Source organism: Panulirus ornatus, chromosome 19 (assembly GCF_036320965.1).
Source record: "Panulirus ornatus isolate Po-2019 chromosome 19, ASM3632096v1, whole genome shotgun sequence".
Taxonomy (NCBI): domain Eukaryota; kingdom Metazoa; phylum Arthropoda; class Malacostraca; order Decapoda; family Palinuridae; genus Panulirus; species Panulirus ornatus.
In genome coordinates this window covers 57,624,391-57,649,334 of record NC_092242.1, presented here as the reverse complement: position 1 = coordinate 57,649,334, position 24,944 = coordinate 57,624,391, and the positions used below count along the sequence as shown (strand labels likewise).

At 39.4% G+C, this 24,944-nt stretch overlaps 1 protein-coding gene across 3 annotated transcripts in view; it reads right to left on the bottom strand.

The window, feature by feature from the left end:
- hiw (MYC binding protein highwire) overlaps positions 1-24,944 on the bottom strand; it is a 443,394-nt gene that overhangs the window by 144,801 nt on the left and 273,649 nt on the right. For all 3 annotated transcript variants that reach the window (XM_071673952.1, XM_071673951.1, XM_071673953.1), the window contains exons 50-54: positions 24,001-24,120; positions 14,472-14,632; positions 10,610-10,869; positions 8,963-9,216; positions 8,519-8,766 (exon numbers count right to left, since the gene is read on the bottom strand). In XM_071673952.1, coding sequence (XP_071530053.1) covers positions 8,519-8,766; positions 8,963-9,216; positions 10,610-10,869; positions 14,472-14,632; positions 24,001-24,120 — 1,043 coding nt within the window. The remainder of the gene's footprint in view (positions 1-8,518; positions 8,767-8,962; positions 9,217-10,609; positions 10,870-14,471; positions 14,633-24,000; positions 24,121-24,944) is intronic.

The window sequence follows — 24,944 nt, the reverse complement described above, 5'->3', positions numbered from 1 at the left end:
AAAGGAATGTAAAGATTGACAGTGGGTTGCACATGTGTGGCAGATATTGGAGCTGCTTTTTGCCTTTAAAAATATACCAGCTCTTTACTTTCATCTACTGGCAAAAACCTCAATCATACCAAGACTCCATAAAAAACTGAGCACAACTATTATATACTTTCTTCCATGTGAGTATAGGCTAAGGAAAGGCTGGTGGAAGATGCAGGTGCTGGCCACCCTCCTCTTTACATAATCCTTTTTTCATGTTGAAGGCTCCAGTCACGGACAAAAGTCTACATCAAGGCCAGGCCTTAATTGAAATACAGAGAGAATTATGAAATGGAAAAAGAAAAGACAAGGGAAAGTATTTACAAATTTTGGAAAAAGTGAAAAACCTGTCCTTTGAAATGTGCCAAGTCCTACTAAGATCACTCTCAGAGCCTCTTATTTCTTCCCATGTCTTATATTGTTCTTTACTTCCTTAAAAACTGATACATGAGATTTCCTCCTAATCACTCATGCCATACAACACTTCATATCTTTTGCATGGTCACCACAGATGCACAAGCTGCAAGTAGTTCTAGGGTTGCTGAGGAGAGGAACATTTTTTCCTTTGCTTTCCTGGCAAGGGATAAAAGACTTCTATAGACTACTAATGGTAAAATGAATCAGCTAGTTATCTAAACAAAGGGGAGAGTTAAACTGTCATGCAATAATGGGGGCAGTTCACAAAAGATCTTCAGATGATGATGGGAGAAATTTATGGGCTAAGCATCATAAAATGTACAACAACATACAATAATGACATCTGCACATAGAAAGCTCAAGGATAAAAAGCAAGAATGCTTTAGAAAATTCTTGGAAGTAAAGTCAAGGGTTGATGAGAGGACAAGAGCAAAGGAAGGAGTAGCACTACTCCTGAAGCAGGAGTTGTGGGAGTGTGTGACAGAGTGCAAGAAAGCAAATTCTCGATTGATGTGGGTAAAACTGAAAGAGGATGGAGAGAGATGGGTGATTATTGGTACTTATGCACCTCGTCAGTGGAAGAAAGATCATGAGAGACAAGTGTTCTGGGAGCAGCTAAGTGAGTGTGTCAGCAGCTTTGGTGCACGAGATCGGATATCAGTGATGGTTGATTTAAATGCGAAGGTGAGTAATGTGGCAGTTGAGGGTATAATTGGTGTATATGGGGTATGCAGTGTTGTAAATGGAAATGGTGAAGAGCTTGCAGATTTGTGTGCTGAAAAAAACTGGTGATTGGGAATACCTGGTTTAAAAAGAGCGATATACAAAAGTATATGCAAGCGAGTAGGAGAGATGGTAAGAGGGAATTACTGGATCATGTGTTAATTGATAGGCATGCTTTTGGAAAGACTCTTGGATGTTAATGTAATGAAAGGGGGAGTTGGAAGGAAGTCTGATCACTCTCCTGTGGAGGGAAAGGTGAAGATTTGTAGAGGTTTTCAAAAAAAGAAGAAAAAATGTAGGGGCTCTATATGTAGCTTGCTGATTTGTGTGCTGAAAAAAGACTGACGATTGGGAATACCTAATTTAAAAAGAGAGATATACAAAAGTATATGTAAGTGAGTAGGAGAGATGGTAAAAGGTCATTATTGGATTACATGTTAATTGATAGGCATGATTTTGGAGAGACTCTTGGATGTTAATGTGCTGAGAGGGGCAGCTGGAGGGATGTCTGATCACTCTCCTGTGGAGGCAAAGGTGAAGATTTGTAGAGGTTTTCAAAAAAGAAGAGAGAATGTAGGGGAGAAGAGTGGTGAGAGTAAGTGATCTTGGAAAGGAGACTTGCGTGAGGAAGTACCAGGAGACACTGAGTGTAGAATGCAAAAGGTGAGAGCAAATTATGTGAGGGAAGTGGGTGAGGAATGGGATGTATTTAAGGAAGCAGTGATGGCATGTACAGAAGATACATGTGGCATGAGAAAGGTGGAAGGTAGGCAGCTTAGAAAGGGTAGTGAGTGGAGGGATGAAGAAGTAAAGTTGTTAGTGAAAGAGAAAAGAGAGGTGTTTAGATGATACTTACAAGGAAGGAGTGCATTTCACTGGGAGATGTATAAAATAAAGTGGCAGGAGGTAAAGAGGAAGGTGCAAGGGTTGAAAAAGGCGGCAGATGAGAGTTGGGGTGAGAGAGTATAACTAAACTTTAGGGAGAATAAAAAGATGTTTTGGAAGGAGGTAAATAACATGCAAAAGACAAGAGAACAAATGGGAATGTTGACAAAGGGAGCAAGGGGGGAAGTGATATGACAGGTAGTGATGAAGTGAGAAGGAGATGGAGCAAGTATTATGAAGGTGTTTTTAAATGTTTGATGACACAGTGGCAGATATAGGGTGTTTTGGTCGGGGTTGAGTGCAAAGTGAGAGGGTCAAGGAGAATGGTTTGGTTAAGAGAGAAGAGACAGTGAAAGCCTTGTGGAAGATGTAATCCAGCAAGGCAGCGGGAGACAGCGACAAAGTATAATTCTTATCTATTATTCATTTATCTATTTTGCTTTGTCGTACATATGCCTTACATCCTCGATAAAAACTTTCCAAGAGGGGAAACAGAAGAAGGAGTCACGCAGGGAGTGCTCATCCTCCTCGAAGGCTCAGATTGGGGTGTCTAAATGTGTGTGGATGTAAACAAGATGAGAAAAAAGGAGAGATATGTAGTATGTTTGAGGAAAGGAACCTGATTGTTTTGGGTCCGAGTGAAACGAAGCTCAAGGGTGAAGGGGAAGAGTGGTTTGGGAATGTCTCGGGAGTAAAGTCAGGGGTTAGTGAGAGGACAAGAGCAAGGGAAGGAGTAGCACTACTTCTGAAACAGGAGTGGTGGGAGTATGTGATAGAGTGTAAGAAAGTAAATTCTAGATTGATATGGGTAAAACTGAAAGTGGATGGAGAGAGATGGGTGATTATTGGTGCATATGCACCTGGGCATGAGAAGAAAGATCATGAAAGGCAAGTGTTTTGGGAGCAGCTGAGTGAGTGTGTTAGTAGTTTTGATGCACAAGACCGGGTTATAGTGATGGGTGATTTGAATGCAAAGGTGAGTAATGTGGCAGTTAAGGGAATAATTGGTGTACATGCGGTGTTCAGTGTTGTAAATGGAACTGGTGAAGAGCTTGTAGATTTATGTGCTGAAAAAGGACTGGTGATTGGGAATACCTGGTTTAAAAAGAGAGATATACATAAGTATACGTATGTAAGTAGGAGAGATGGCCAGTGTTACAGGATTACTTGTTAATTGATAGGCACGCAAAAGAGAGACTTTTGGATGTCAATGTGCTTAGAGGTGCAACAAGAGGGATGTCTGATCATTATCTTGTGGAGGTGAAGGTGAAGATTTGCAGAGGTTTTCAGAAAAGAAAACAGAATGTTAGGGTGAAAAGAGTGGTGAAAGTAAGTGAGCTTGGGAAGGAGACTTGTGTGAGAAAGTACCAGGAGAGACTGAGTACAGAAAGGAAAAAGGTGAGAACAAAGGATGTAAGGGGAGTGCGGGAGGAATGGGATGTATTTAGGGAAGCAGTGATGGCTTGTGCAAAAGATGCTTGTGGCATGAGAAGCGTGGGAGGTGGGTTATTAAAAAAGGTAGTGAGTGGTGGGATGAAGAAGTAAGATTATTAGTGAAAGAGAAGAGAGAGGCATTTGGATGATTTTTGCAGGGAAATAATGCAAATGAGTGGGAGATGTATATAAGAAAGAGGCAGGAGGTCAAGAGAAAGGTGCAAGAGGCGAAAAAGAGGGCAAATGAGAGTTGGGGAGAGAGAGTATCATTAAATTTTACGGAGAATAAAAAGATGTTTTGGAAGGAGGTAAATAAAGTGTGTAAGACAAGGGAACAAATGGGAACTTCAGTGAAGGGGGGTAATGGGAAATGATAACAAGTAGTGGTGATGTGAGAAGGAGATGGAGTGAGTATTTTGAAGGTTTGTTGAATGTGTTTGATGATAGAGTGGCAGATATAGGTTGATTTGGTCGAGATGGTGTGCAAAGTGAGAGGGTTAGGGAGAATGATTTGGTAAACAGAGAGGAGGAAGTAAAAACTTTGCATAAGATGAAACTGGCAAGGCAGCAGGTTTGGATGGTATTGCAGTGGAATCTATTAAAAAAGGGGGTGACTGTATTGTTGACTGGTTGGTAAGGTTATTTAATGTATGTATGGTTCATGGTGAGGTGCCTGAGGATTGGCGGAATGCTTGCATAGTGCCATTGTACAAAGGCAAAGGCCGTTCCGACAATGTTATATGGTTGCGAGGCACGGGCTATAGATAGAGTTGTGCAGAGGAGGGTGGGTGTTTTAGAAATGAGATGTTCGAGGACAATATGTGGTGTGAGGTGGTTTGACCGAGTAAGTAATGAAAGGGTAAGAGAGATGTGTGGTAATAAAAAGAGTGTGGTTGAGAGAGCAGAAGAAGGTGTTTTGAAATGGTTTGGTCATATGGAGAAAATAAGTGAGGAAAGATTGACCAAGAGGATATATGTGTCAGAGGTGGAGAGAACGAGGAGAAGTGGAAGACCAAATTGGAGGTGGAAGGATGGAGTGAAAAAGATTTTGAGTGATCGGGGCCTGAACATGCAGGAGGGTGAAAGGCGTGCATGGAAAAGAGTGAATTGGAACGATGTGGTATACCGGGGTAGACGTGCTGTCAATGGATTGAACCAGGGCATGTGAAACGTCTGGGGTAAACAATGGAAAGTTTTGTGGGGCCTGGATGTAGAAAGGGAGCTGTGGTTTCAGTGCATTGTACATGACAGATAGAGACTGAGTGTGAACGAATGTGGCCTTTGTTGTCTTTTCCTAATGTTACCTCGCGCACATGCAGGGGGGAGGGGGTTGTTATTTCATGTGTGGTGGGGTGGCGACGGAAATGAATAAGGGCAGACAGTATGAACTATGTACATGTGTATATATGTATATGTCTGTGCGTATGTATATATATATATATATATATATATATATTATCCCTGGGGGTAGGGGATTAAGAATACTTCCCACGTATTCCCTGCGTGTCGTAGAAGGCGACTAAAAGGGGAGGGAGCGGGGGGCTGGAAATCCTCCCCTCTCGTTTTTTTTTTTTTTTTTTTTCAATTTTCCAAAAGAAGGAACAGAGAATTGGGCCAGGTGAGGGTATTCCCTCAAAGGCCCAGTCCTCTGTTCTTAACGCTACCTCGCTAATGCGGGAAATGGCGAATAGTTTGAAAGAAAAAAGATATATATATATATATATATATATATATATATATATATATATATATATATATATATATTATCCCTGGGGATAGGGGATTAAGAATACTTCCCACGTATTCCCTGCGTGTCGTAGAAGGCGACTAAAAGGGGAGGGAGCGGGGGGCTGGAAATCCTCCCCTCTCGTTTTTTTTTTTAATTTTCCAAAAGAAGGAACAGAGGGGGCCAGGTGAGGATATTCCAAAAAAGGCCCAGTCCTCTGTTCTTAACGCTACCTCGCCAACGCGGGAAATGGCAAATAGTTTAAAGAAGAAAGATATATATATATATATATATATATATATATATATATATATATATATATATATGTATATGTTGTGATGTATAGGTATGTATATGTGCGTGTGTGAACGTGTATGTGTATACATGTGTACATGGGTGGGTTGGGCCTTTCTTTTGTCTGTTTCCTTGCGCTACCTCGCTAACGTGGGAGACAGCGACAAAGTATAATAAAAAATAAAAGAACATTATTACTATTATTTTTTTTTATTTTGCATTGTCGCTGTCTCCCGCGTTAGCGAGGTAGCTTAAGGAAACAGACGAAAGAATGGCCAAACCCACCCACATACACATGTATATACATAAACGTCCACACACGCAAATATACATACCAATGCATCTCAATGTACACACATATATATACACACATAGACATATACATATATACACATGTACATAATTCATACTGTCTGCCTTTATTCATTCCCATCGCCACCTCGCCACACATGGAATAACAACCCCCTCCCCCTTCATATGTGCGAGGTAGCACTAGGAAAGACAACAAAGGCCCCATTCATTCACACTCAGTCTCTAGCTGTCATGTAATAATGCACTGAAACCACAGCTCCCTTTCTACATCCAGGCCCCACACAACTTTCCATGGTTTACCCCAGACGCTTCACGTGCCCTGGTTCAATCCATTGACAGCACGTCAACCCCGGTATACCACATCGTTCCAATTCACTCTATTCCCTGCACGCCTTTTACCCTCCTGCATGTTCAGGCCCCGATGACTCAAAATCTTTTTCACTTCATCTTTCCACCTCCAATTTGGTCTCCCACTTCTCCTCGTTCCCTCCACCTCTGACACATATATCCTCTTGGTCAATCTTTCCTCACTCATTCTCTCCATGTGCCCAAACCATTTCAAAACACCCTCTTCTGCTCTCTCAACCACGCTCTTTTTATTTCCACACATCTCTCTTACCCTTACATTACTTACTCGATCAAACCACCTCACACCACATATTGTCCTCAACCATCTCATTTCCAGCACACCCACCCTCCTGTGCACAACTCTATCTATAGCCCACGCCTCACAGCCATACAACATTGTTGGGACCACTATTCCTTTAAACATACCCATTTTTGCTTTCCAAGATAATGTTCTCGACTTCCAAACATTCTTTAAGGCTCCCAGAATTTTCACCCCCTCCCCAACCCTATGATTCACTTCTGCTTCCATGGTTCCATCCGCTGCCAGATCCACTCCCAGATATCTAAAACACTTTACTTCCTCCAGTTTTTCTCCATTCAAACTTACCTCCCAATTGACTTGACCCTCAACCCTACTGTACCTAATAACCTTGCTCTTATTCACATTTACTCTTAACTTTCTTCTTTCAAACACTTTACCAAACTCAGTCACCAGCTTCTGCAGTTTCTCACATGAATCAGCCACCAGCGCTGTATCATCAGCGAACAACAACTGACTCACTTCCCAAGCTCTCTCATCCACAACAGACTGCATACTTGACCCTCTTTCCAAAACTCTTGCATTCACCTCCCTAACAACCCCATCCATAAACAAATTAAACAACCATGGAGACATCACACACCCCTGACACAAACCTACATTCACTGAGAACCAATCACTTTCCTCTCTTCCTACACGTACACATGCCTTACAACCTCTATAAAAACTTTTCACTGCTTCTAACAACTTGCCTCCCACACCATATATTCTTAATACCTTCCACAGAGCATCTCTATCAACTCTATCATATGCCTTCTCCAGATCCATAAATGCTACATACAAATCCATTTGCTTTTCTAAGTATTTCTCACATACATTCTTCAAAGCAAACACCTAATCCACACATATACATATATCTATATATCTAGATATACATATATCTTCCATACTATTCACCATTTCCCGCGTTAGTGAGGTAGCGTTAAGAACAGAGTACTAGGCCTTTGAGGGAATATCCTCACCTGGCCCCCTTCTCTGTTACTTCTTTTGGAAAATTTGAAAAAAACGAGAGGGGAGGATTTCCAGCCACTCACTCCCCCCCTCCTTTTAGTCGCCTTCTACGACAAGCAGGGAATGCGTGGGAAGTATTCTTTCTCCCCTATCCCCAGGGATATTTGCTTGTCTTCATCTATTCCTGGGGATAGGGAAGAAAGAATACTTCCCACATATTCCCTGCGAGTTGTAGAAGGCAACTAAAAGGGGAAGGAGTAGGGGGCTGGAAATCCTCCTGTTTTAATTTTTCCAAAAGAAGAAACAGAGAAGGGGGCTGAGGGCACAGGAATTGGAATTGCTACATGTCAATTATGTAGTTAATCACTTCAAAATTATAGTATAAGAAAACAACAGCTTCCTTAAATAATGAGGTTAACATTCAATGAAAATTTGAAGAACTATATATTTTCTGAATGCACTGCTGAGCCTTCAAAATAATTTAATAAAATGCCATCATACAATGCATAATGACCCTCTAATATGGCCAATACTGGGGTAACTATTTGATGTGACTGAAGATGCTGAAAAGGAGTCACTTAAAGTCAGTATCTGAGGCTATTCTCACTCCAGTGGAGTCCATCAGTTTCTTCCTTTGATTCTTGTGCAACTCTGAAGCTGCTGAAGCCCCATTTAAAGGGTTTTGGGTTTTTTCCAGTAGGGACACTGGTATAAATATATACAGGCTGAGCAGCCAACAAAAGGACCCTGCAATAACTGACAGGGTAACAAGAAGTCAGATAATTCCCAAGAAGTATTTAGTGTTGTTCACAATCATCTAAAAGTTTTAACTTAATTTTCTTTTCTTATATTTGAGCAAACCGATCAATGAGAGTAAGAGATGGTGCAGACATATATTAACTATGTCATGACTCATATACATTTCTCTAACAGTGTGTACTAAGATACTTTCCAGAGACTCATCCCTTCCTAATTATATTCATGGATATTAAAAAGATTCATCCCTTCCTAATTATATTCATGGATCTTACAAGTAATACTAATGAAAAGTTTCTTTTATGTCACATTTCCTGTTTGCTTACCCTTCTTGGAGTGCTTGGTGTTGAAGTTGGCAAAGAAGAAATGCTTGGTGAATGTGACATATCTTGTGTTAAACTGGATACAAATGCACTTGTGTCACTAAGCGAGTCATTTGCACTACGAACAGCTGATGGAGGACTACCTGCTGCTCTGTCCCCTCCAACACCAGCCCCTGAAACTAATGGTGATACACCAGTAGCACGGGGTGAGCTGTGCAATGGAGAACTGCTTGCACTGTCCCTGCCACGACCTAAAGAAACAATGATTCAGGGTTTCAAGACACTCATGCAAAACCATATAAAGATTATGATGCTTCCTTTAATTTCAGGCATTGGTAAGATACTTATCCCTAATAATTCATCCATTATACTCCACAGGTAAAATCTTTTTAATTCATTTAATTTCATCATGCTATATCTTAAGAGCAAAATATCCTATGAACATACCTGGAATGGGAACTGGACTAGAAGATCTTGATATCTGACGTGGGGATGTTCCTGAGCCTGGAATAACTCCAACATTACTTGAGGGACCCACTCCACCTGCTCTTGGACTAGAGGAGCGTGACAATCGCTTTGGCGTTGCAGGTGGAGTGCGAGGTGGAGTGGCTCCATTTCCATTAGCACGTGACTCTCCAATGGCTTTAACCAGGTCTTTTACAGAAACACCTTGTAGCTCAGGAGGAATGTCTCGTGACAAACTGGAAGTAAATGGTAACGCTGTATACAACTATATGAAACCATACTTACATGTTTGTTAAATACTATAAAATTGTTTTACAAATACTTCTAAAATGTGATAAATTATCTTTTTCATGTGACCTAATCTCATAATGAAGAGATTTTTGAATGCCAATAGGAAACTAGGGTGGATAGTCACAGGCCATAAAGAATATGAACTGACGATGACCAAATTTGCAAGAAAATAATAAAAAGAACTGAGTAATCCACACTAGTAGCTACAGAGATTGCCAGTATTTGTCTTAAAGTTGGAGACGACTTGAACTTTCTTATTTTTTTTACTTTTTATCTTCATATTTCCTTAAAAATTCTAGTCACAAGTCAAATAAGCTACTATTCCTAAGCATCTGGAAGAGCAGCTATGGCCATCAGCAATGCATGAACTAAGCATGCAAAGGGTCAATAAGTCAAAGCAAAAAGAATAAGCTTGCCAATCACACTATGCTAGTCTAAGCCTGTTCTCTTCTTCTCAGAGAGCTTATCCCTACTACAGTTCAGAAAAATCAGTGATTAATGGAGTGGATACTAAAGGGGGAGAAGATGGAAATGAAATTAAGTTGACTGATGATCCAGTAGCAGGGTGTTAAGAGAGGATCTGAAAGCACAAATAACAGTTTAAAAAGACAGCAAAAGCTGAAATCATAACTAACATGTCAAAACAGCATAAAAAACATCACACTATGTCCCTCTACGGATATTCTTGAACTTAGATGAATACTGATGATGGGTAGGAGATGATCTTTCATCAACTAAATCTGATCATGCAGCTATCATGCTGGTTGATCTGGGTCACTAGATGTGTCATAAACCATGAACCTGTGGCTAATGTTCTTGAAACTGCTCTAAATCTTTGACAAAATTCTTTTCTAAAACCTTCGATTCTGAAGACTGTGCTTAAACATGTTAAGCTTCACAGAGTTTTTGTTGTAACTTAAGTGAGGATGATGCACTGGGTGAAAATAAAGATCCTGGCTAAATACACACCCCTCACCCTTTTCCTTAATTGCAACTTTATGTGATACAATCATCACCTTGATCTTGAAAACTTAATTAAGCACAGCATATGCACAAGACTTTTTCTTGCAGTTAGGTCAAAAATATAGCGATCCTGGAAGGAAGAATACCAACTTGACTGAGGCATTTGTATCTGTTGGCTGTGGTCTTTAGTCAAAAGAGGACAACTGTTGGGAGTCCTGGATACTCAGTTAGGGATATTCTGTGCAAGAGCATTTGGTTTGACTTAAATGGACAGCCAACCACTTTCAACCTCCAATCACATCTAATGCAAAACACAGTACTGTTCTAAGTGATTCACACTGATCCTATTTCTCATAAATCCATGCTTCATCTTACCTCACAGCCAATTGTTGTGACTGTTTCTTATCTGATTTCTTGTCATAAATCTGAGTTTGCTGCTGTGAATGTTGAAGCTGAGGATGCTGCTGTACTATCTGTTGCTGCTGCTGTTGCTGCTGCTGTTGCTGCTGCTGCTGTTGCTGTTGGACATATGGGGTATGCACAGAAGGGTGTTTGTGCTGTTCTTCCTTTAGCCAACGATGTAAAACAGAGAACTTTCCAGGATGCTGTGATGAGGGATCCTTGTGGACCATATACTTATGGTAATGACAAGAAAAACATATGTATATCAAAACAAAAATAAAAGACTGAACACATAATAAAGTACAACAAATTAATTATAATACCTAATTTTCTTCACACTGCAAACCACATATTTCCACACACACAACCTTCAAAGATATGCAGTTAAAGAGACATGTAGGACTTGTAAGAATGTCCAGTGTCAAATGAACTAGAAGAAAGTGACATATACAATACTATAAGTCATTAAGCAATAGCATACGTGTACAGCCGTCTTTAAAAGTTAATTCTATAAGCTTGATAGCGTTCATACACACAGCATTCTGGTAACAATCAGTGTGCAGACTAATAATCAGTTGCAATTAGAGGTAAGTCATTTACTTTGGCATATCTGAGGTTCTGAATAAATATAAGGAGAGAGTTTGGAAAGGCCTGTCACCTAAATAATTCTCCGTTAAATTGATAACATAAATGAAGCACACACAACTAGTGAACAGAAATAAGGTACTCAAGTGCAGGGGCTTCCCCTCATTTACAAACTTAATGACTAAGGATGAGCAAAAATCGTAAATTCTTTTTAAGGATGAGTAGTACAATATATCAAGAGGAAGCATTGAAAGCAAGCTTCCCCAATGATATAGGCATCCCTGCCCTTTTGTCAGCCTGGAACTATGAACCCCCAGTTCTGCACAACTAAAATCAAGCCCCTAAAGTTGCAAGTATGCACTTTATCCATCTTATGTATATCAAAAAGGATTTAAAGGCAGTAAACAGGTCAAAAAATTATATTCCAATTCTAAATACAAATAAACACTTATGGAGTTAGCAGACAGAAGATAGGGTTCCCAAGGGTATGAATTATTTATTTCTGGTAAGAAATAATACAACAGTCTATGAGAGGGTTAGATGCAGACTTAGTGGATAAAATTATTGCAGTATGTATATTTGTGTACATTACCTTTCACATCAAATAGTGCTCAACTAGAAATATGAATTGCAGATGTAGAAGTTAAATCAAACTGTAAAGACAATATGTGGTGTGAGAGGGTTTGATTAAGTAATGAAAGGGTAATGGAGATTTGTAATAATATAGTGTTGTTAAGAGAGCAGAAGAGGGTGTGCTGAAATGGTTTGGACATATGGAGAGAATGAGTGAGGAGAGGTTGATGAAGAGGATATATGTGTCTGTGGTGGAGGGAACAAGAAGCGGGAGACCAAACTGGAGGTGGAAGGATGGACTGTAAAAGATTTGAGCAACTGGGGACCGAACATGTAGTAGGGTGAAAAACATGCACAGAATAAAGTGAACAATGTGGTATACTGGGGTCAATGTGCTGTCAGTGGACTGAACCAGGGCATGTGAATCGTCCGGAATAAACCATGGAAAGGTCTGTTGGGCCTGGATGTGGATAGATAGCAGTAGCTTCAGTGCATTATACATGACAGCTAGAGAATGTGTGAGAGTGGATTTGGCCATTTTTCATCTGTTTCTTGGCACTACCTCACTGACAATGGGGGTGGTGATGCTGTTTCATTTGGGGTGAGGTGGCCCTGGGAATGGATGATGGCAAGCAAGTATGAATATGTACATGTGTATACATGTAGATGTATGCTGCAAGAGATCACAGTGGTGCGTGTGATCTAGTATATGCATAAAACCACAGGAAAATGAAACACGATAAGTTCCCAAGTGCATTTTCGTGTGATGATCACATTGGCAAGGGAGATACAAGAATGAGATAGAAGACGCAGAACAGTCAACTGATACATAAGGAATGGATGTAGCCAAGACAGCATTGGGAAACAAGTATTACCAGATGGTGGTGTTCGGGTTGGTGTTGTTTGGGTCCTAGAATCATGTTGTACTGTCCTCTCTGTAATATAGTTTGAGAAAATGCCCATAACCTATGGTAACATTATGAATGTTGCTAATCAAGCCTTCAATCACCAATATTTAACTGCTAAACTCCCACCTGGGGGGTTTTTGAATCCTGAAACCATATATGTACAAGCTGCAGTGAACACTTACTTTTCAGAGAGACTACATAAGTACTGATTGCAGTGAATGGGTCAATCAGCCTCCCACAAAGTAGTGCAAAGTGCTTTCTGGTGGGCCAGATATAAAGAGTCTACCCACACTTTCATTTTGTCTAGGACAGAGCCCACTCTCAAAGGAATCTGAGAGTTTCATTACACTTGACCTCCTTTCCCTAAACTGTATTGGCTCTTACTTAGGTAATTTTTCCTGAGTAAATAGTCATCTGTTTGCTTTTTGAATAACTTTTCCAGTATCTTTCAGGCCAAATTTGTCAGGGAGACTAGCCTGTAGTTCAGTGTCTCTTCCAAGTATACTTTTTAAGAGGTGTAAAGTATGTCCTTCTTCACTCCCTTGGCACTTTGGCTCTCTCCAGTGACATCTTCGACTATCTAAAGAGGTCTGTCTGGTACAATCGTGCTCATCTTCTGAAATGTTACTCCATTTATACTAATCCATCCCTGTACAAAGCACTGCTCTCATATCTGAGTTGAAAATGGACCGACTTATCAACTCTCCTATGTTAACTTTGAAACTTGACCTATATGCCCTATATCAAAATGTTGGTTCACATTCCCTCTTCTATAGGTAGTACTTTGGTTTTTACTCCCAAGAGCTGGCTGCTTAAGTACACCTACCCTTAGCTAGACCATGCAATACTCAACAAGTTGTTGTGTCACATGATTATTGTGTGGCCACTGGCAACACAAGAGTGGGCTGTTTTGATTACTGTTTCTTTCCCTACATCTCAAAGCTTTGGAACTCTGTAGCCTCTTATGTGTTTCCCAATACCTACAATCTAACACTTTTTAGAACACAGGTTTTTCACTTCCTCTAAAATTTGTAAATAGTTTCCCCTGTCTTTTCTTTTTCCCCTTTCATTAAATTTGTATATCTCAATTAAGGCCTGGCCTTGATATTGACTTTTGTATATGATTGGAGCCTAAAAAAGTGAAATTTCACCTGGACCATGATCCATGTATCAGTCAAGATCTCTTGGTATTCCATTATTGTCTTTTCTACATCTTTTCCTTCTTTCATACTTATTAACTGTTTCTTGCATTGGTGAGGTAACACCATGAACAGACATAGGAAGGGTTCATTTAAATCAAACCCATTCTCTAGATGCTAAGAGTAATTTACCAAAACAACAGCCTCAGCTAAAGCCTCCTTCCCATCACATCTCACTAGTGAGGAGGCTTTAGTGTCTTCAACTGGAAAAAAAAAACACTTTTGAACTTGTTATTCAGTTCCTCACATCTCCTTACATCATCTTAAATTATTTTTCCCTCTGAATCCCTGAAGCTGATTAGATGTTATTCAACTGACAATATACTCCTGAAGAATTTATGTTAAAATGTTTTATGTTTTTCATCAGCCTTGTTCATAATATTTTTTCAAAATTTCTCTATTCTTCCTTTCTTATACTGCTATGCTCATTACTTGCTCTTTTATACCTTGCATAAGATGGCTGGCTGGAGGGTTGCCTATATCTCTGCCACTGCACATCTTGAAGCTCCTCCTTTGCTTTTGACATCGTGTGTGTGTCTGTGTGCGATTATTCATTTGTGCATAGCCTACCTGCTGTTGCTGCTTCATGGTGACTCCAGTAGCCTCAGATTCATCAGTTGTGGTGTTTGCATCAATAAACTGAAGGGATGACTTCTGTGGATTGCACATATCTCCTCCATTTGTAGGTATCTGAACTCCAGTACTGCTACTGCCATCACCACGACCTCGAGCTTGAAATGAATTCAAACCTTAAGGAGCATGAAGTTATAAAAATTTTCTGGCTCTCAAAACATTACATATATGATTACTAAAAATCACAATGATGAATCTACAAGATGTAATACTCAGTTATCATCTTCACTTCAGCTTGATTTTTAAAGTATATCTCACCATAAAATCTTAAATGTACAGTTCTCCGTATGCCTAAATTTTCACTACCATAATTATATTGGTTTCAATCAACTTTTGTCATGTTCTCCTGTTTATACATAAAAGTCACATACACCCTTCCCTTACTTTTTGTGAAATTATTATATGCAATTTTGCTATTCTGTGAGGAATGTACCTCTACCAGTTCCTCTTTTTGTGTGGTCAAAATTTGCTACTATGTAGGTGTGTATTGTAGAAAGTGTGCCAAAACTTCAGTGAAGGTTAGCAGTTGGAGTAAGCATGGGTCCTGGGTGAAACAAGTTTCTGCCAGCAGGTCAATCTTGTAATTACCAATGTTACGTGCAGATCTGTGCTACTTGGACGATTTGGTTATACCTACTACTTTGATTTTCCCACAACCAGTTGTGCTTATATTTGTTAATATGGGATCCAAATGTCTAGCAGCATCTCCTTCCACTAAAGAACCAACAAAAATAACATCCCAAATCTATTAAATGACATTTCTGTTAATCTCTTGGCTAATTCCCAATGCACTAATATAACGGAAATCTAATTAAATTATATTTGGGACATTATATCTCACACTGATGCATTCATCCCATTTTTCTTTTTACATTTATTGGTTCATCATATGTGATTTCTCTTTGTGTGAAGTTTTTGCAGAACATTACCCCTGCAGAAACCAAGCGATGGGTGTACTTAAAATTAATTTCTTCAAAATTTCCATTCCTTAACCTTTAAACACTGAGATAAGGTGGGAAATTACATTACCATGTGCACACAAAAAAGTTTTCCAGTATAAACTGAGAGATTGGCATGCAAAACTTTACCTTTACATGACTTATTTTAACTTGAGACTTTTGCTCTTGAGACTCTTGAGAATTAGAGCACAATTTTCAACTTGTGACACACACATTTCATACTTGTGAAAGATATAGGATAGAAAAAATACCTCCCACATGTTTCTTGCATGTCGTAGAAGATGACTAAGAGGGAAGGAGTGGGGAGCTGGAAACCCTTCCTTTCTCGCATTTCAGTTTCTAAAAGTTGGAACAGAAAAATAGGCCATGCAAGCAATGTTCATTCTCATCGAGTGTTCAGGCTGGGGTGTTTGAACAGACTGGATGTAACCAAGATGAGAGAAAGAGGAAAGTAGTATATTTCAGGAATGGAACCTGGATGTTCTAGTTCTGAGTGAAATAAAGCTCAATGGTGAGGGGGAAGAATGGTTTAGGAATGTCTCATAGGGGTGAGGGTGAGTGTGGGCAAGAGCCAAAGAACAAGTAGCACTTCTGATGAAGATGGAGCTGTGGGAAGGTGTGTGTAGGGAACTGATTTACAGACTGATGTGGGTACAAATGAAAGTGAATTACAAGAGTTAGGTGACTAATAGTGTTTATGCACCTAAACATGATGAAGAGAAGCTAGCATTCTGAAAGCAGCTGTGGAAGTGTCAGCAGTTTAGATGTGAAAGATCACGTATTTACAAAGGGTGATATGAATGAGAAAGTGAGTAATGTGGCATTTCAGGGTATAATTGAAGACATGGTGAATTCAGTGATGTGAACAGAAATGATGAACAGCTTGTGCAGTTATCTGCAGAAAAAGGACTCATGATTGGGAATATCTGGTTTGAAAAGGACATACATATGTATACATGGAACAGCAAATATGGCAACCAAACACTGCTGAATTACATACTAACTGACAGGTATGCAAAAAAGAGAGGGATGTCTGATCATTATGAGAAAAGAGATGATGGTGAAGGTAAGTAGAGGTTTTCAGAAAGGAGAAAATGATGTGGGTTAAAAGAAGACGGCAAAAATTTGTGTGCTTAGAAAAGACCTATGTGAGAAGAGACACTAAGAGAGATTTAGAGAAGAATGGCAAAACATGAAAGTAAATGAAGTTATGAAAATTAGTGAGGAAAGCAAAGTGTTTAAGGAAGCAGTGCTGGCATATGCAAAAGAAGTATGTAGGATGTGGAAGGTGGGAGATGGGCAGGTGAGAAAGGATAGTGAGTGGTGGAATGATGAAGTTATATTGCTAGTGAAAGAGAAAAGAAAGATGTATGGGTGAAACTTACAGGGAAGGAGTGCAAGTAAATGGGAGATGTACAAGAGAAAGCAGCAGGTTAAGAGGCAGGTGTAGGGGCTGAAAAAGAGGGTAAATAAGAGTTGGAGCAAATGAGTAACAACAAACTTCTGGGAGAATGAGCAAATGCTTTGAAAGGAATTCAATAGTGTGAGAAAAAAGAAAAAAAATTGGAACATTTGAGAAAAGGGAAACATAAGGGAGCAGTAACAAGCAAATATGAGCTGAAGAGGAGATGGAGTACTCTGAAGGACTGCTGAATGTGTTTGATGACAGGATGACAGATGTAGGGCATTTGGTTAGGAAAGATATGCAAAGTGAGAGTCATGGCCAGTGGTGCGGTGAAAACAGAAAAGGTGGTGTAAGCCTTATGTACGATGAAATGTGGCAAAGTGGTTGCAGTGGATGGTATCACATTTGAATTTCTTAAAAAGGAGGTGACTGTATTGTTCACTGGTTAGTAAAACTTTCAATGTGTGCATGGATCATGATGAGGAGCCTGAGGATTGGCAGAATGCCTGTATAGTGCCACTATATTACAGCATAGGGGCAAGGGTAAGTGTTCAAGTTACATAAGTTTGTTGAGTGTACCTGGTAAGTAGTATGGAGGAGTGGTGACTGAGAAGGTGGTGGCATACACAAAGTATCAGACTGGGGAAGAACAATTTAGTTCCAGAAGTGATAAAGAGTCTGTCTTGAGGTATCTGTGTAAAAAATACTGAGAGAAATGGAAAGATATGTATGTGGCATTTATGGATCTGGAGAAAGAATGAGAATGCCAGCCAATTAGCCAAGCTTACTATGTTATAAGCTTAGTCAAACTGACCAGTGAACTCCCAGGACAGTTTATAAGTTTCCAGCAACATACAAACATAGGTTTTGAAGCAAGATAAACCATTTTCTGTCAAGCAGAACCCAATGAGCATCTGTGAGAGCACTTGTTCAGAATGGGATATATCCAGATGAATCACTCTTTTTGGCCAGTGTATATAACAGCTTGGTAACTTTTCATTCATAAGACTCATCTACCAAACAACATCAAGGTCCTTGCCTGTAATGTCACAATGTGGTGAGATGGTGATAAGTGACACATCACCCATACTTCTTCATTTGGGCATTGGTGGCTATCTTAAGATTGTAATTGTCCAGGATCAAGAACTGAATTACGAGGTACTAAAATAAAGGTTTGCCTGAGGCAGGGCTAACTGCATCTCTTGCTTGTTTCATAATGCTTTTGTTTACTGCTGCCACACAAGAGGTATAGTTATCTGTCTTAAGCTGATCTAGCACTCAAGATAAATATGATATTTCACTGGATAGAACACTGAATAGCAGCTCCATTTTCACTGTAGGGTACTCATGTATTTTTCATCTGTTTCTTTTCAATGAACTTCCAATTATACTTGTAATCTAGGCACTCTGTCATCACTGTATCTTCCCATGTGTGAAGTTTTAGTTCTGAAATGGTCTCTTGACCTTATATTTGCTGTGATACATAAATTTCTGTATACTTTTCCTGTCATTCAAGGTTGTATACTTGGAGTTCTTTTGGTTTTGCATGATAGCTGAGGTGCTCCATTCCTTTGATTCTGAAAGTAAACATGTTTTTACAACTCTAACTTGTCTATTTCAGCTTACCGAGTTAATGACCATACAATGTCACATTGTTCAATTTTCAGTCTTAAGCTTTTTCATTATAAGCTTTCTCTTAAGTACATTATGTTCTCTTTACCCTTTACTCATTACTATATCTGACTCAACAATAACATCTCCCTGTGTTTGTAAAATTCAAGTTTCTCTCTTGATATGAATGCTAAGTTTCCAATGTTTCCTGATCCTCTATACTGTATCACAGTTATATTGTTAATCAATCTATATCCTATTTGTTTAACTTCACCTTGTTTGCCTCCCTCATACACTTTAAAGGCGATGTCACACTCATCTCTCCTTTGGCCTTGATTACCATCTGCAGATGTCTACTCAAGGAACTGGCAAGGTTCCTGAAGTATTCTAGGTCCATGTTTTGGGTCTGTGGGGTCTTAATCCCCAGAAAGAGGTGAGGCACTGCTGAGGTGTTGCTGGAAACAGGTGCCTGTTCATGCATATGAGTGCCCAGTGAACCAAGAACTCATACATACCTACACTTTCTTGCTTCCAGGTGAGAATTTAGGCTTTCTCCTCCTTAGAAAGGTATGAGCTATCCAACTTTAAGCAAAGGTGGAAGAAATACAGAACCCAGAAGCAAAATTTTCAAAATGAAATGGCAGCCTGGAGGAGTAAAAGAAGAGCATCATTCCCTCAAGATAGCCGAAGGTACAATGAGGTGGGTTGCTGGTGCTCAATCCACTAAAACAATAGTCTCAGTGACCAGATGTATGATTATTTCACTCTGAAAGTTTCATATGCTAGCATGTACAATAAAATCTAGCTATATATTGCCTTAGAAAATATATGCAGGGCTGAAAGTGTTTTTGTGGACATTATATTGGATTCTTTTCTGCCCACTTTATCAATTATATCCAAGTCTTTTTGCAGTCTCTTTATGTCTTCTATCCTTATCATTTTGCTGACTAGTATCTTCAGCAAAAGCATCTGACTATATCATGTTTTAGATCACTGTCTATACCTTATATGATTAATTTTTTTTTTTTTTTTTTTTTTGCTTTGTCGCTGTCTCCCGCGTTTGCGAGGCAGCGCAAGGAAACAGACGAAAGAAATGGCCCAACCCACCCCCATACACATGTATATACATACGTCCACACACGCAAATATACATACCTACACAGCTTTCCATGGTTTACCCCAGACGCTTCACATGCCTTGATTCAATCCACTGACAGCACGTCAACCCCGGTATACCACATCGCTCCAATTCACTCTATTCCTTGCCCTCCTTTCACCCTCCTGCATGTTCAGGCCCCGATCACACAAAATCTTTTTCACTCCATCTTTCCACCTCCAATTTGGTCTCCCTCTTCTCCTCATTCCCTCCACCTCCGACACATATATTCTCTTGATCAATCTTTCCTCACTCATTCTCTCCATGTGCCCGAACCATTTCAAAACACCCTCTTCTGCTCTCTCAACCACGCTGTTTTTATTTCTACACATCTCTCTTACCCTTACGTTACTTACTCGATCAAACCACCTCACACCACACATTGTCCTCAAACATCTCATTTCCAGCACATCCACCCTCCTGCGCACAACTCTACCCATAGCCCACGCCTCGCAACCATACAACATTGTTGGAACCACTATTCCTTCAAACATACCCATTTTTGCTTTCCGAGATAATGTTCTCGACTTCCACACATTCTTCAAGGCTCCCAGAATTTTCGCCCCCTCCCCCACCCTATGATCCACTTCCGCTTCCATGGTTCCATCCGCTGCCAGATCCACTCCCAGATATCTAAAACACTTCACTTCCTCCAGTTTTTCTCCATTCAAACTCACCTCCCAATTGAATTGACCCTCAACCCTACTGTACCTAATAACCTTGCTCTTATTCACATTTACTCTTAACTTTCTTCTTTCACACACTTTACCAAACTCAGTCACCAGCTTCTGCAGTTTCTCACATGAATCAGCCACCAGCGCTGTATCATCAGCGAACAACAACTGACTCACTTCCCAAGCTCTCTCATCCACAACAGACTTCATACTTGCCCCTCTTTCCAAAACTCTTGCATTCACCTCCCTAACAACCCCATCCATAAACAAATTAAACAACCATGGAGACATCACACACCCCTGCCGCAAACCTACATTCACTGAGAACCAATCACTTTCCTCTCTTCCTACATGTACACATGCCTTACATCCTCGATAAAAACTTTTCACTGCTTCTAACAACTTGCCTCCCACACCATATATTCTTAATACCTTCCACAGAGCATCTCTATCAACTCTATCATATACCTTCTCCAGATCCATAAATGCTACATACAAATCCATTTGCTTTTCTAAGTATTTCTCACATACATTCTTCAAAGCAAACACCTGATCCACACATCCTCTACCACTTCTGAAACCACACTGCTCTTCCCCAATCTGATGCTCTGTACACGCCTTCACCCTCTCAATCAATATCCTCCCATATAATTTACCATGAATACTCAACAAACTTATACCTCTGTAATTTGAGCACTCACTCTTATCCCCTTTGCCTTTGTACAATGGCACTATGCACGCATTCCGCCAATCCTCAGGCACCTCACCATGAGTCATACATACATTAAATAACCTTACCAACCAGTCAACAATACAGTCACCCCCTTTTTTAATAAATTCCACTGCAATACCATCCAAGCCTGCTGCCTTGCCAGCTTTCATCTTCCGCAAAGCTTTTACTACCTCTTCTCTGTTTACCAAATCATTTTCCCTAACCCTCTCACTTTGCACACCACCTCAACCAAAACACCCTATGATTAATACTATATAAAAAGTGCTGGAGCAATCATTATAATACATATTTCTTCCTTTAGACAGTTAAGCTATGGCATTCTCTTCTTTCTTTCATCTTTCCCTCTTCCTATAATCTTTCTATGCTTAAAAGATAGTCATGTCATATGACATGGTCAGAGGTAGAATGCATCTTAAGATGATGAAGTAGAGCGTTGCAACTACTGGAGAATTGGAAGTTGAAGTTGAGAGCTGTGGCAAAAAGATTAAAGAGCTTTACTAAGTTGTTAGAGCAAATGGAAAAAGACCAAAGAAAGAGGGAGACAAACATCGCTGGTTAAAGAGGTACCACTCACGCTATGTAAAGTTATCCACAGATTTCTTTTTTTTTTTTTTTTTTTTTTTTTTGGGGGGGGGGGTTCCTCAAGGGAAATAATGGGTTTTAACACAAAGACCACTGGGAGGTGCCATCTGGCATTGTCCATGTGAAAGCTATATCTAGTGGCTACTGAATGGTCTGCATCTTCCTTACCTAGGTCTATTGGGCTTGGATATGTCTTTGCTCAAGGGAAAAGTCATACTTCATTTTATCTGAGAGTCCTGGAAATGCTGATGAAAAGAAATGGTTCCATTTAAATAATCACAAAAGGATGAAATGACTTGAAAGGCTATTATGAGATGACAGAGAATCATCATTAAGTAAAGCAGGTTCACCTCCCTAGTCCTCTAAATCTATCTAAAAGCTACTCAGTTTCCAAGAAAACTCATGAGAAGTTGATGTCATTAGCATGGCTGGAGATACTTGACAGTACAAAAAAAATTACTGTATACTGCCAGTACTTATGTTTGTTTGCTTTAACTTGGAAGAAATCCATGTTGGTCTTCATTTAAGTGATAGTGCTGACAAAATGTTCCATAATGTTTTTCTTCATCACTCTTCTCTCCAACTTAATCACATGTGATGTCAGGCTGAATATTCTATACTGTTCTGGTAAAAATGTAATCTACCTTTCTTTAATGGCATCTATGCTAATTTGTGAATGTCTAACATACTGGATTGGTATATGCCCTGCCTCAATAACATCATGATAAGTTTCATCATTAGCATCCTTTTTTTTTTTTTGTGACAAAACCAAGGTAATCAAAATTTTAGATCTTCACTAAGATGTACTTCCTGTCAAGTGCACTCTCAGAGATGATTGGAATGTTCTGAACATAATGCAAGCACAGAACGCTTGAACAGGGTTTCTCAGCAAATCTCCTATCCCAGGGCTGAAGGATAAAAGACTCATGTGTGAATGCTGCTTAAGAAGTCCTTAGGGATCACATGCCACTAACAAATAATAGCTCAAATTCAACTGTTGACACAATAGCATGGAACACATATCTATGTGAATTTCTCTTTACCAGTTAACATGGGTGTATGTGAAGTCTGGTTAAAGGGTTGAATTATTTTCCAGAAGATATGGTTTAATGTTGACCGTTGAAGTATGGATTGGTTCAAGTGCCATGAGACCTACAGATAAAAATCTGCTTGTTGGATGGCACATTAAGTGAAGAAAGAGGACTTCTTAACAGTCAGTCCTTAGGCCAGAATAATGCCTTCTGACTGGGACTGTGCAACTTGCTTTGCTCCATGAAATTCTAAAAATGTGTCAATACTATGCATTAGAGATGGGTCATGATATAGCATGACTTTAGGCAGAGAATTTCGTAAAGCGTGTGTATCTATGTTACAATTTGCACAAAAAGTCTGATAATTAGCCTTTAAATTTTGGCTTTGATGGATCAGGTTTTACTTGCAGAGCAAATCCTATGACTCATTTATTGTGGGGATATCATATGTCTAGCTACCTGGTACACCTTAACAGTCAATTAACATGATCTGCTCCTCAATTACCCAGTGGTATTGAGAGTGAAGGAATGCAACTTCTGCAATTTCTCTTCCAGGTGAAGTTTTTCCTCAACCAGTAACTAAGCTTGGGTGTTCAGATGATGTCCCAAGAAGAAAAGGAGAATTTTCTTGCATGGTAGCAAGAAATTATGTCTACAAGCAAGAGTTCAAGGTATACTGGGAGACCTTGACACTTTTCTGGTCTTCTTTCTTACATCATCCCTCCCTAAAACGCTTGGTCTGTTTGACCTTGAAAGACCAGTAAGGTGACATAATTGGACAGGAATGGACGTTCAAACAACTTATGCTTCATCAGATTATCAGTCATGTTACTAACTCAGTCAACATTTGTCTGATTTCACTCACACTAATTTAAACAAGGTAAAAGTAACTTTTCTCCAACAAGACTTTTAATGGAATTGTTACTAATTAAAACAGTTGAATGCAATACCACAGATATGTTTAGCAATAGATTTGAAAATACTTCCCTTACAGTCCACCAATATCATTGTACCTCTGAGCTAAATATAAAGCTGACAAGCATTTCTTCTCAAGTCAACTGTTTGCTTTTCTACTATTAACACACTAATCCCTATGTTTCTGGTCTCCTCCATAAGCCTGAAAAGAATCCAGTGATCTGATGCTGTTTGTATTCCTTTGCACAATTTATCTGTTCAGCTTTTCATATGAAAACTTCTTTCAACTGATAAGTATGATTATCCTCAGATAGAATTTCATCAAATGATGAAAGCCAGCATATCTGTTATCTTTATAAATAAAAGATTTATCTTGAACTTATTTCAAAGATATACTTACTAATGGCACCAAAGACAAAGGGGTCACTACTAACAGCTGGCTGTTGGAAAGGTCGAAACACTGGGCTTGTCTGAGCATGAGTGAAGTCAAATCCTTGATGACCAGCCATATTATTTGCATCTGAAAATATCAAAGCAGTTAATGTTACATATCGATACCTTTGAAAATTGAGAAAATTAAAATTACATGCATTTGAATTGCCCTGAATCTTAAACATGAAACACCACATCGATATCAAAACAACCAAAAAGCAATGTTTTGTAGCTTCAACAGAAGAAAATTGGAGCATTTCCATCAGTTGTTCAACGTCAGAGATTTACTGGTATGCTGACCCCTCTCATTATATCAAATTTTCTTTTAATCATTAGTCTGACCAGTCTCCCATCTAAGTCAAGCTAAATATCAGGGCCCCTATCGCTACCAAGTTGGTAGGAATGCTCAGAATAATATGCTCAATCAGTTTGACATCAGACAGACATAAATGATAAAAACAACCCTCAGAAGGAGTATGGGATTGTTGAAATGTAATGAACCTTTTGTAATGCCTTGGTCACTGCTCATGCTGCCACCTTCTACCAGTAGCCTGCAGAAGGAAATTCACAATATTTTTTGAATTACTTCAGTTGTTTTTTTATCATTATACTTAATCACTGTCTCCCGCAATAGCGAGGTAGCACAAGGAAACAGACGAAAAAATGGCCCAACCCACCCACATACACATGTATATACATAAACACCCACACGCACACATATACATACCTATACATTTCAACATATACATACATATACATACAGAGAAATATACACATATGCAAATATTCATGCTTGCAGCCTTCATCCATTCCCGTCGTCACCCCACCACACATGAAATATTTGACATATTTATTTATTAATCTAATCATTTTACTTTGTCGCTGTCTCTCACGCTACTGAGGTAGCGCAAG